Below are 13,870 nucleotides of genomic sequence, written 5' to 3' on the forward strand. Positions count from 1 at the left end.
TGGTCTTGGTGGACTGATTAAATGATGTTAGATTTTAAGAATAATCTAGTTTTTATGGCGGAATCGAAGTTTACCTTCGCTTCCCGCGCCCCCACGGGGACCGATGACGTCCGATCAAGCACGAGGTTTCTCCGATCTGTCGGCTCAACACAAAAAGTCTATTCGAATTACATTGTACTGCGTCACGTCTTTCGGAAAAACAACATCACAAGTGACCTGCAGATAATAAAATAGGCCCAACTTTTCGTAGTTCTAAGCAATTTAAATTTTCCTCAAGATTGAAAGCGTTCCAATTTACTCGAGTTGAGGTGCGTGATAATGCTTCCCTGTCCGCGTAATGATCAAAAACTATTTTTTCACTAATCTTTAGTAGTTTATATCCTGGAGCAGTTTCAGTTGGCATTTTGTAGTATTTTTAAAGACTGGCTAAGGTAGAATAATGGCAAGTGGAACAAACCACAAGGTTCAGTGCCTTTCCCTTTTTCACCTCTGTCATCATACCCTTGGAATAAGGAGATTGGTTAACGGAGGACATGCTTTACTGGTTACGAGTTATAGAAGTGTGGAAGAAAACTGAGGTTCTATGGGCTCGGAGGTCATTTCCTTCTCTGGGGATAATGGCCCCCGCTCAGTCACGAGGTTTGTTTGCACTAACCGCTTCCCCCCTAAAAGGCACATTCAAACAAGTGAAAAGGGAATAAGCTAATCTACGTAGTCATCTTTTAACTATTTTTGTTTACTTAACTTCTCTCCGAGACGTCAATCACCTTTTAGCAATGATGGTAGCTACAAGTTGCTTCTGAAGTCGTAATGAGGTTGACACTACTCTTTCTCTCGTCTCTGGGCGGCCGAACATCTTCAATGAAAAAACCCCACTTCTAGAGCCAAAAACAAAAGACCTGAATGGTTTTTTCCGGCTGCCAGCTTTTATGTCTTTCTCACAGTTCATGACATTTAACTATCCTCATTTACATAATTAATCAGTTCCCTCCTTCCTACACACACTTTTCAGTCACTTCACTTCTAAAAGGGCTTTAATTGTGGGTAATTTCCGTTGTGGTTGTCAAAGAAGAAAGCCCCTTTTCTCCTTGATCACTACCTATAAATTTTCGACTGACAGGAGAAAATAGGAGCCGCCCGGCAGGTTGAGTCTATCAACGACTTCACAATGGTTAAAATCGCTGTAGAAAATTTATAAAATCATGGATTTTGGCATTGTCGACAAGTTGAAGGTTTTAACAACGCAATAGCAGGCAAAAAGGTGATCCAACTTGTATGCATCAGGTAAGCTGTCAGCGAAAAGGGCGCAAAAATGACACCACGAGATGAAGATGGTGATTGACTGAAGAGTTCACGTGGATAGACAGAAAGCAAGAACCGGTACTGATCTGGTCCAGATGCTTTAGCGCTCCCTACATCCACTCTTCTATTCCTGCCAACACTACAAGTAATAGTTATGAGGAGATAACGAACCTAAGCGTCTATGATAGATTTCCGTGGGTCTGTTGAATCCTAAAAGGCATTCATAAAACAACTTTCTTAAAAGTACATTCTCCCTTTTGATATTCGTGTCCGCAATTCCACTCCAGCTTCACTCGCTCGCCTATCTGGCCCTCATTCATCTACTGAGAGCATGAGGAAGCTGCTCTTGTTTATAGAGGATCGTCTAAAGACAAATCTAACACAAAACAGCTCCGAAAAAGTCAGTTTAGTGCTAATCGTGCAGCACTGCAAAAGTCGACGCGGACGTGACTTGGACAACCCCTCTGTTGAGAGTCCACACTAATTTTAGCTATGCATGTCAAATGTCATCCTTCTGTGAGGTTATGATAACCAGATCTGACAACAGCATCGAGCTTGTCGTTCCTGCTCCCAGGCAGGTCAGTAAGCCGCACTGTGTGTCACCTTGACAAATTTGACCCGCTGACGGGAGAAAAGTTCAAGGGTGTGAATTATTGACTATCACAGGAACCAAAATATGCTCTGGAATGTGGTCTTAAAACAAGTAACTTGAGAGAATTTGACGCTGATTTGATCTTGATCAACACGGCAGCCTCTAACATTCCTCCAGTCATCTGTCTGGTTTGGTAGAGAGACTTGACAACCGAGACATCCCTTTTCTGGCACAAAAAGTGAATTAAGTTGTGAGGGGCTTTTTTTGGCAACCAAAAGAGAGGAAGAGACCCAAATCGGTGATAAAACCGTTGCACGGGAATTTGTTGCGTGATCGGGAATATTAGGGGAGTCGACTATCCAATGCGCAGTTCTCACTTTTTTTCCAGTTCTGTTACAAAATGGGAAAAAAGTTAAAGTTTTGGCAGTAATCTCAAATCTTCTCATTTTGTGATTATTTTCACCCACCTCACCTACTTTGCAGGGAACTGTGATATACTATTCATACGAAGAGGGGAAAAAGGTGGAAACGGGATCAAGTTGAGGCCGATCGTCACCAATAATTCCCACTTCTGGAGGGAAATATGACTCTTTCATACCATGGAGGGCTAATACTTTCTACTTGAGAGATGAGACCTGTATGTGGTGAATTTGGTGAAGCGTGTCCCCACCAATCCGATGTCGCCGAAGCGGAAGGGTATGCCTTTTACAAGAATAAAGTGAGGAAGCACCAAAAAATGTGATAGTCCACGGTTCTGCGATTATGGGCAGATAGACCAGATTATAAAAAGTGGATTTTTCATGAATAGTTTAAAAGTCAAAGGGGTAGTTCTAATTTGGTAACTTTACTTGATCAGAGGGGAGGTGACATTGACATGACCTCGAGAGCCGACATGACCTCAATAGAACTTAAACCTGGTGTCATCTCTTGCCAAAAAGGTGATGGAGTGTTCAGGGACTCAATCTTCAGTCAAGCGGAAGAGCCAGTGGCCATTACCCTTCCTGCTTAGTTGTCAGGTTTGAAAACTTCGCCCCTTCACCGAACACTTTATCCAAATTATCTCAATCCTATTAGGGGAATTTCTGATAGCCATGTGTCACTACCCGTGGCAGTGTTTATATCCTCCTTCAAAAAAGTCCCTTCTTATCTCTATCTCCTATGCTGACAAATTTAGGCGGGTTGAATTAACTTCTGGGAAAGAGGATTCCAGTGGTGCTATTGACTAGTGTCCCTACTTGGGGTGGTACCAGTATTAGATGTGCACAGCTCCCAAATTTCGCCCACACAACATTTCCCCTCATTCATATGGTCAACAATCTCAAACAAATAGTCATTGTTTCTTACCGCCACTCTAAATAAGGAGCTATCAGCACAGTTATTCTGTAGGTTGATGTTTAAATTCAAACTCTATGTCAAAAATATGTGTGCGCAGCCTGGAATGCTTAGAATTAACTTTGCAACTACAACACAAAAAAGGGTTCTGGTGCTGTGAAAATTTGTCAAATTCTCTCGCTATCGTGCGAAGGAGACCCACTGACAGGCCAAAATGTCAACATGTAGTGGCCTTACTTCACGGCGAGATGCTGCTACTGATGATGATAGGATTCCTTTACTTCTTTCAGGCGTATTTGATCTGTTTGTGTACAAAGTCCGCAATTCTGACCAAACCTCCTTCAGTTGCCAAGTGACAATTCAAACCTTTCGACTACTTCAACCACCCCGAGTGAAGACTCTCACCAGTTCCACTGTTTTCCTTACTATTTATAGTAAGTCATTTGGACTACCTTTTTCCATCGAGATTTGCGTTAAGCTATCGGCTCTGTAGTCCATAATGTTCTCTCTACTACTTTTCGCAGTTGACTTGTCAGTGGTTTTGGTTTGTCTACCCTAGGAATGGGGTCTAAGATGTGGAAAGCCCTTGTCATATGTTCTGCACAGCGTTCCCAGAAGGTAAGATAGTAAAACAGAGGGGCGAAACTGCTTTGACAAAAGGAAAAAGCCTTTTAAATGGACCTTCTTCTCTTGATAATAAAGTACTTGTCACAGTTGTCACGATGTTCCGAGAATAACACGCAACGTTTGGCAACATCAAATAGGGGCGTTGACGAAGCTGTTTGTTCACATCAGCATCAAGTGGATTAAAAGAGAGACGTGGAGGTTCCTAAAATAAATTAAGAGAATCTGACTTTGGATGCAACACAGCCTTTTCGCTGTCGAACAATCCACTAGTCATGCACCGTACCGCTTATTAGCCGTGCAACCTTTTGTTCCAAGACTATTTCTTTGAAGGTGTGTGGTACACTGCAGACGTAATAATCCACCGTGAAATGCGCATGTTTTAGAAAAAATAGCACCCCGTATAATGCAACAAAAACTTGTATAAGGAAAACTTTGTCCCGAATAGGTAGGATTTTTAAAACTAAAGTCTTGCCTATACAAGATCCATTATGTATACATTCACTCACCCGTCCATCCACTTGTCCCATCTGTCCGTCCATCTATACCACAGCCATCCGTTCATCCATTTATCTATCCTTTCATCTAGCCATCTTGTATCCGACAGTTCATCCACCCCATATATACACGTCCATCTTGTATCCTTTATCCCACCCATCCAATTCGTATCCATCCTGTAACCTCGTCCACCCAGTTTCACGTATTCATCCATTCATCCGTATCCACTCCGTACCATCCAGCCCCTATACATCTCTACATCCATCCATCTAGTAATCATCTCGTATCCAGCCATCCATTCACTGATTTCCCTATATATTATACTGTCATAAAGCTTATCCAAGAGAAGATTTGTGCCCCAGAAGACGGTCTCATATTCGCCCTTCTTACTCTCCCATTGGTATTCCCCCTAGGAGCCTGCCATCACCTTTTCGTTGAGCTGGAATATTACACGAGAAACACATTTTCCATTTGGTAAAGAGAAATGACATGGGTTAAGCTAAAGTTCAAATCTATTTAAAAGATGGGACGCGACTTGGTAGAGGATACTACTTTTACACACTTATAAGTAGAAGTTTTGAAACGAAGGGAATAGTGATACTTAGGACTGTTTTTTTCACAAGTCATCACTTGAAAGCAACATTCCCTTTAGCCTCTGGAGATAATAATGCAAACTGCTGAAGTAGCATATGAACATCACTTTTTGCCACTGTAAATTTCGTCTCCTAAGGCCAGGAAGGAGTTGCAGAAATGGATCCCAGGTTTTTCAGGAAATAAAATTACAAGTCACCGGTGGACATCTTTGATAGTTTTAAAAGCAAATTCCCAAATTTGGTATAGATATATTTGGAAGATTCAGAAAATGCAGACACTGGACAAAAAGACAAAGTCCTGATATGTTAAGCCAAAAAAACAACCTTCTCTCATGAGTGTTCGGAAATTTAAAGCTGTTGAAGACCCCAAATCACTTCCGAAGACGCAAGAAGGCATATGAGTGGAGAAAAATTGAAAACAAGGCCATTCAGAAGGACGGAGAGACTATGGGCACGAACGAGGGTCTACTTCATCGGGAGGCTAGTTTAATCCACGCAAGGCGAAGAGTCGGAAAAGTCCATCTAATCGACAACTGCACTCTAGCACTCCACTAATGCAATCTTTGACGTGGTGGATGAGTCTGCTTACAACTCCTCTTTAAATTATTTCTAGGTCCCCCAGAAAGACTTATTCTTAGACGAATTCCCCTACCCGCTACTTCCAAGCACCTCCAAAACGGCAATATCAATCTCCAGTCAGATAATCCATCACTAGCTGATATTCACGCATTCCAGAGTTTTGAAAGGCCTCTCTCTCCTCCACGACCCACCACTCACCGACTTCAACATTCCACGGCATTGGCCACCTCGATGGAGGCTACTTTCCAACAAAAAGATGAAATTTGGGCTCAGGAGGGTCATCAAATTGCCATGGAATGCATGGCATCGCCCAGTTTCCCAGCCTCCAAATTAATGTGGATCCTATCACCAGCAGCAGAAGTAGAGAAGGACTTGTCTCTTCAACCCATTTTCGATTTTGAGGACTTTTCAAAGAAAAGTCGAAGCCTCCAGTTTGAACGGAAGTACCCCAAATGGCGTTTTTTCTTTGACGCAAGAGAGGGAGGTGGATTGGGCTTCCGAGTCGAGGATAAGGAGGCTGAGGATTCTTCTAGTGGATTGTAAGTTAGCTTGATAGCAAGAAATTTGTGCTCAGGCAGTTCTCTGCATTTGATGGAGTGTTAAATTACCCTTGTACTTGGAAAAAAAAGCTAAATTAGGAATGTTGGGGAATCGCATCGTCTCCCATGCCCAAAGTAAGGGCTGAAACAATGCCTTTTCAAGTAAACCGTTTCCCATATTCAACCTATTTGTGGTCTGCATGAATGTAAGAATTACCGTCAAATCCCCCTCGGAGAAATTAATTATGTTTTGTTCTGGCGCATAGTTTTCCATGCTTTCCTCATCCCCATTCTTCACCTCTAAAACTCCCACAGGCTGGTGGAAGTCATTTTGCTGGTAGAGACCATGGTAATGAAAGAAACACATGACAGATTTTTATGTGTAAAAAGTGTCGATTTATTAACTTGCTTTATAAGACGGACATTACTGTGTTACTACATTTGCTATGGCAAAAAGCGTCCTTTTGGTTGACATTGACCGAATTCCTTGATTGGACGCGTTCATGGGATATTCAATGAGGGGTCAAAGGTCACAATAATTTAAAGACCAAATCAGTTTCTTTTTAAGTAAAAGAATTACATAGGTTAATACTACCTCTTTATACTTTAGGGACTGTCGAAAACCCCTCGGCATCTCCCCATTTAATCTTCACCTTTACTGACACATCAGTTGCCATTCGGCGTGTGTACCGCGGGTAATTTTAGGGCTTACGAAAGAAAAAAGTAACGACTGCCAAATATTTCTACCTGTAAAGGAATTTCTTAAACACGAAGTTTACTTTTACCTCCAGACAGGATTTATTTTGCCCAGGCAGAAATAACCTTCTCCACTTTTACGGGGTGGAGGCAGTAAATATGCTGGAGTAGGAAGCATTAAAATATCGTGAGATGAATAAGAAAGTGGGAGGGAGAGGCTGAGAAAGAAAGAGGAGAACAGAAGAAGGGAGAATCTCTACCAAGTTATTAAAAAACAATAGATTAAAATTCCAAAAAAATGTATATTTAACGCCCATCCTTCTCTGGGAAGGGCGCGGAGAAGACAAAGAAGGAAAATACATTTTATTTGCTTATCACTCTTGGCTACTTGCTTGGAAATGTTTCTTTTCTTGAAGACAAACTGTAAGTTAAGCCTATTGCTGCTGCTGTTAGAAGGAAGATTGCTAGACAAAAAGAAGAGCCTAAATTTTGTTGCATTTCCAGTGTTATGGTTGCTGTGTTCATCTCTTCCCCTCGATCTTTATTTCCCTGCATCGAGTAGACCAACTGGATGGAGATTTTATTATGTGGTATTGGTAGCATTCTAAACGGGGTACGGAGATCAGGGTAGTGTTTGTCTACAGTACCCTTCTTCCCCGAGGGTGAATGACGTCCATTCCGCAGCGAGATTTGCGTCCCCTCGCCGCCTCTCGTCTTTCCGGGCACCGTTCCCGTGGTATCCCTATGAGCAGTCCCCGCCTATACCGCTTTCTGATTTCTCCTTGCTTTCATTAGTACGTGGACTTCATCGCCTTCTCCAACCGGCCATATTCTGTTATAATGACCCGTGATTAGTTGAATACGGAGTTGTGTGTTGCTGACGTGATAGTTTGGTGGTACCACAATTTTCATCCCTCGGAATGCATCTTTGTTTCACGGATGATGAAACTTGCAATGTATTTCAGAAGGTGGCTAGGGGCCGGCTTTTGTAGCTGCATTAAATCTCCTTCTTAAGAGACGCCAGTCTGACTGTATTTGATGTGGTATCTCTTCCGCCTGAGGTTTGACAGCCGTGCTTGTTCCCATGGGATAATGAAGGTTTGTCTCGTTGTTTATTTCAGTTGCGGTACATACTCTGGGATTTTGGCAAGTCTTCAGGAAATCTTAAGTGTATTACCATCCTCTTTGGTAGGATTTTCGGCTTTCCGTGGATATCAACTAAGAGATCTGCTTCCACCCTCTGCAAAATTATGCATTATTGTTAGGATACACAAAAAATAAGGCATCATCATGGCCTCTTTTTTTCATATCCATGCAAAGGTGTTTCTTGTGACAAATATGATGCGTCGATACGGAATGGCGAGTCAAGACAATGGCGTGGTCACAATCGTTCGTAGGTGAAAAAGCCAGTACATGTAACACCAAGATTTTCAAGAGGAGCCTCATATCCTTTTAAACCACTTTTCTAAATAGTTAATTTGTTGGCTTATCACCTGTGAGACAACGAAACGGGGACGCTGAACAAGGACGAATGAAACTCGGAATATACTACTTATAAGGCTAATCAGCATCATTGATAGGAATGAAATGATAAACAGTTTGAACTGTTCCATTTTATTCCTCTCATATTTAGCATTTTTTTTGAGAAAACGAAAGCGATTAAATGTGATCAACGAATATAAGTTCTTTTGACAGATAATTTGACAGATGACGTCGTGATGGATGACATTAATGGCAGACCGATATGAGGTGACCAACTAGCATAAATATCAAATAAAACGCGAATAAACAGAGGAAACCGTTACTCCTTCGAAGAACTTACGACCTTTTTTAAGGGTTCTTATATGGCCCCGTTAAAATTTGACAAGATATTTAACTTTGCCTTGACGTCACAATAGGCCATGTACATTCGCTGACCTTTTTTGTCACATTTCGATTTCAAAAAACCTAAAGGCCACAAATGTCCTAAAGAAGATTTAAGCACTCGGTACGGGTTTATTTTTACAGACGTAATTCAAGGGGTCAGAGCGTCTACATTCGTCGTCTCGTGAAGCACCCTGTGCTGACAACACAGGCTGGCTAGGGGGGCTAGCTGGCAGTGCAATTTGCATAATGGAAAGCGCGACATTCACACTTGTAGACGAGTTCTTTAATTATGCAAAAAGCCTTTCCCTCCTCACACCTCTTTAAAATGCGTGTACATACACGAGCGTCCAAAAGCCAGGATCTCATTCCGGCATAGTGATGAATGGCGGTGATGAGGGGGCGGGGAGGGGAGTGGAGCAGGGCGGAGCGGAGCATTGGTGGACAGGTGAGGAGGTGTAACCTCTCCTCAGTTTTGATCAAATACTACCAAAAGGTGATGTAATCGAAGTGCGTATGTCTGGTTTATGTGTTGTGCAGAGATGGCGGACAGTTTTTTCCCTGTCTTTCCTTCTCTTATCACAAATAATTTATGAAGATGCAGAAAATTATTACCTCATTGGTACAAAGACCATTTCCATCATTTCCTCGATACTTCCGTAGGAAAAAGGACTTCTGGAGATAGCTATGCCCTCCACAAAATCGCACTTATCCTCATAAGTGACAAGGATAATAAACTTATCCACTGGCCGAGGGCTGAGGTGTTGTAGCTATGCGGTAAAATGAGAAGGACCATTTAGTTCCTCTATTTTGATATTCTTCCGAGATTTTACAAGGCAACATAAAATTTTCAGTGAGAACATAAACTGCTTCTCCAAAAATACAGCAAGTCGCATAATTAAGACGAGACTTTTTTCACAACTCTTGTTCGGCCAAGTTGGACACTTAAGTAGGGCGCGAGAATGCGGCCAATGGCATGAGGGGAGTTTATGACTGGCGCCTTTAAACCTTATCCATAAATTTTACCCCCACTTGTTTCCCTAATTCATTTTTTGTCTATAAAAACAGAGAAGTAGATGTCTTTAAGAATTATAAAAGGAATTAAACTTCTGTATGTGGAAATGTAGCAGCGGAGTGATGTCCTCCGATTTTCGGCCGAAAAATGAATACTTCTTTCTCTTTGATTGTCCACTTTTCTCATAAGTAAATTTATTATGAAACGGGACTGAGGATGTCAGACTGCGATGAGCGGTGCCTCGGTGCCACTTTGAATAGCCTTTGCTATCCTTAAGCCTCCAGTCCTTAGTCAGCTGCGACACTTGACTGAAGGTTGATTCACTTGACTTACAGCACTAATTTTATGCCGTAAAGTGTAAAAATCTTCATAACCAGAGTGCAACAATTCGTTTCTTTGCCCTTAAGAAATCCACGAAGAAACTTCTACGGATTGTTTAACTTGTGACGACAAAGATTTGTTCATATAAAATTTGGACTTTGCGTATTATTAATAGAGACAGGCAATGCTTTGATTAAGGATTTATTGCCAAAATTATAGTGCCTTGCATTTAGGCCTGTAGATTAAAACATTTTGTGATTATAGATTACTTTGAAATTCCAGCCTCAGAGGCTAGTTGTCTTCCACAACTTTCCCTAAACTGATCCAGAGAAAAAGGGACAAAGAGTGCCTCAATAGTTAAGACTACATACACTTGCAGGAGGGAGCCTCCGATCCGTAGGAACAGTCGTGGTCTGTCTTTGCATCACAAGCCAGATTCAATTGAAAGATCGAGGAAATTTTACAGGTAGCACTAGCGTGACTGGAATGAAAGCATTGAGGACAGACACTAACTCCACAACTATAGACTTTCCTTCTCCAGGCTGAATTTATGGAAATTAGGCCTACTGATATCCGATTGACCAGCTGAGGTCGTAAGACACGCTTTAAGGGGAGCCTTTTTAGCGAAATTGACACCGTTTGTTCTTTTTTCATTTTCAGACGAGTAGGGTCGAGCACAATAGTCCTGCGAATGGATCAGTCCCTGTCTGGCAGGAGGTTGGAGTGTCTAGTTCAAAACGCCGCTGCTTTTGAACAGTCCATTATGCCAAAAGTTTCCACCACTCTTCAGGTTTTATGTAAGTCTATTACTACTTAAATAGGCCTTAAGTAGCACAAGTCAAATTTATCCCCGCAAATTGATTTTTATGGGGTATACCCAGTAAAGTAGGTAAATATACGGGGAAATATCAAAAGAAAGTGAATAACAAACTTTCTCCCTTGTCATCAAGGGTTGTTTGGCGATACAACTATGCCGACAGTGTTCTTAGTGATCGCTGAAGTTAGGAAATTATGAACCCTAACGGACATCTATCCGTTCCACAAGTTTTGCTTTATTTTTTTTTCACCAGAATAATCTATTTATACCCAAGATTAAAAATTGCCTTTACTGCCTTGTTTAAATTCTTTAGGAAATATTGAAAGGTTACTAATTTAGGAGGTTTTATCTGATCTAAGGGAGAAATTTAAGCACGCATTTGTGTTCTTCGCCTTCTTCAGACTACTTTTTTCTTATTTTTAAGCAATTTTGTGTGTTCAGTCTAATTTGGTTAGTAAGTTTAGAGGGTAAAAGACAATGTTTAGACATTCAAAACCCTTAATCAAATAAAATGGGAAGAAAGTTGCAGTATTTTCTCCCATTTTCATGTGCTGCACTAAGGCTGAATGAAACAGCCAGATAGTGCATCCAGCATGGAATTAAAATCAGTAACTTGGCATGTCCTAAAGTTGTTAAAATTCTTTTACAAACAACTGCCTTGCGTCCTGTCTTAGTAGGTGCAGTGCAATGGGCCAAATATGAAGATAGTAGGAGTAGGGAGCAAAGAAAATGTCTTTCCTTTCCACTTTTCCTCCTTACCAAATGATGGAAAAGCCGCATTTTGGGGCGTTGGCCGGTGATTTTGCAAACGTTGACAGATTTTCTGTTTTAGGGCGCAAGGAGAGTAATGTCCTCTCTTTAGTGATTCAATATGAACAACTTGATACTCCAAGCAGCAAGTTGGAGAGAGGATTGGGGGATATTCTTTTCTAAAAAAGGGCCTAATGGCCGGAAACGCCCCACACTTCAGCCGAGCAAAATGTCTGAGGTGTTAAATGGGTGTCTTTAGAACCAAATAGCCTCATTGTGAGTCCACAGAAGGATTGAGAGACTGAATGTGTGGCCTCATCTTACCTCCCTCTTACTCTGCTCCGCGCTGTTAGCCACAAAGCTTAACCAAAGCAAGGTAGTCAGGTGTGTGGGAACCGTTTGAAAGGGGCTGCTAAAGCTTAAGGCGACAAACATTCAAATCCATTAATAGGTGCCTTCCTGTAGATTCTGATGGGTCAACATATCATACGTGTTGTTGCTATGCCATCCTCGAAGGTGGTATCCGTTCCCCAACTGGCCTAAAAATTAAGAGCGGCTTACTTTAGGCGAAATCTTTGTCCAATTTCCATTCAACCGTTTCATCATTATGACCATCTCGAGGGTTTAGGGTAGGTTGCAGGCATTAGCGTCAAATGGCTTCCATAAGGACCACTTCAATCTTTCCTTTGTGGTGTCCCTCCACTAAGAGCTACTCTACGCAATGACGGTTTTGATGGCCCAGTCTTTGTGCGGCTTTGCAAACTTTATGTCGCATTCCATACCTCCTTATCCTACCATTTTAACAAGCCAACCTAAATTCCTTACTTCTTTGTGTCTTGGTCAAGGACGCTACTGCTAAAGCCGCGTCCTTGACACTTTAAAGGGCACTACGAAGTACACAAACTTAAAGACGGAAAGATCGAGCTCTCTGTCAAATTATGCAAGGGTACTAGTGCATTCACAAGAGAAAAATGACTCTAGATTAAACAAAAGGATAAAAAAATTAGTATTTTGTTGACTGACTGATAGTTTATTCAGGGCTCCCGTGTTATGGATCCTTCAACTTACACGGGTATATGTTATCCTTATTAACTATTCTCATTCCCTTTTTTGTTTGTCGACATAACAAAGCAAGTAATTAGGCCTTTATATTACTCGAGGCTTTGATAGTAACTTTAATGGAGTTACACACTTAACAAGCCCAAAATAAACAACTCTAGTCCCCACTGGGTGATGCCTGAAGCCCCACGATGCTATTTGCCGGAGTCGTAAAACATCCCTAGCTCAAGGTCACTTTATAGCCGGTGGATGGATAAACCAGTAAGGTTTAATCAGTTTTATACAATAAATAAGAAGGAAATGTGAAACATTTGTCTCCTCACTATGTCGAATTGGGAATTTGAAAGTCACTTCCCTAGAGTTCATTTCCGTTCCCGTGGAGCATTAGTGGACGAAAGACCGAATTTACCTGCGGAGGCAATGCAGCGGACATTCCTCTCGATCTTTCAACTCCCACAAAAAGGTTTTTTAAAAAAAAATAGTAAAATGTAAAAGACAAATAACAAATAAATGTCTTTTCTGCATTGGCATGAGAGGGTAATTGACGTTGAAAGCCATATTGAAGTTGCATTTCTCTGCCACTTAGAAGAGAGAGTCCTCATGTTCCTCTTTTTTTCTCGGCTAGACATAAAGAATATGAGCATTACAAAAAACGTTTCGAATGATGGAGCACTTGGCGGATATTTCAGGGAGAATGAAACCGTGCGCTTTTACTGCACTGCTGACGCCAATCCAAAGGAGCTGAAGTATTTGTAAGTCGCAAATACCGTTTTTCCCCTAAATATCATCCATCCAATCATTTATTTCGCCTCTTGAGAATGGCAGTGGCCATTGTTGTGAATGAGTAAGCTTAATAATGAAATCCGAGTGGCTTTAATATTTGCGATAGGAATGAGAGACCGAAAAAATATACATTATCCTATGGATAATGCCTCGTTACCTTCGATGGCTTTTTTGCGTCTCGCTTACAACTCTCTGCCTCATAATGTCGCCTTTTGAAAGAGCAGTCAAAGCCAACACTAGTTTCGGCGCAATGAAACCGGCAGGTAGACAGGCGCGAGGAGCATTCCATGATTTACCACCACAAGGAGGGGATGAGCAGCTTCGGTGCAATTAATTCATTCCATGAATTAAATTTGAATGGATCATTTAAAAAAGAACTGCCGTCTCTGATAGTTTACATTTACTTTTTTCAGTGAAATGTTTGCCTAAGCAGTTGATGGTAGAAATAGCCCGTTTTGCTTCGGAGGAGTACGTTTGGGGTCGCAGGCGTTCTAACGCTGCTAACTG

The 13,870-nt window shown here is 41.5% G+C and overlaps 2 protein-coding genes across 2 annotated transcripts in view; both read left to right on the forward strand. All coding sequences in view use genetic code 11, as the record gives it.

Moving 5' to 3' along the window:
* Window positions 1-3,440: 3,440 nt before the first annotated feature.
* On the forward strand, window positions 3,441-6,063 carry EGR_07208 (hypothetical protein; the record flags this gene model as incomplete). The annotated part of the gene is made up of 4 exons (XM_024496457.1): window positions 3,441-3,660; window positions 3,786-3,844; window positions 5,296-5,425; window positions 5,555-6,063. 4 exons carry the CDS (start codon window positions 3,441-3,443, stop codon window positions 6,061-6,063), a joined length of 918 nt encoding a protein of 305 aa, XP_024349134.1.
* A 7,611-nt stretch (window positions 6,064-13,674) lies between these two features.
* EGR_07209 (hypothetical protein) overlaps window positions 13,675-13,870 on the forward strand; it is a gene marked incomplete at both ends in the record, with an annotated part of 7,463 nt that continues 7,267 nt past the window's right edge. The window contains one exon of the mRNA XM_024496458.1: window positions 13,675-13,775. Coding sequence (XP_024349135.1) covers window positions 13,675-13,775 — 101 coding nt within the window. The remainder of the gene's footprint in view (window positions 13,776-13,870) is intronic.

The sequence above is a fragment of the Echinococcus granulosus genome (assembly GCF_000524195.1).
Source record: "Echinococcus granulosus chromosome Unknown EG_S00072, whole genome shotgun sequence".
NCBI lineage: Eukaryota > Metazoa > Platyhelminthes > Cestoda > Cyclophyllidea > Taeniidae > Echinococcus > Echinococcus granulosus.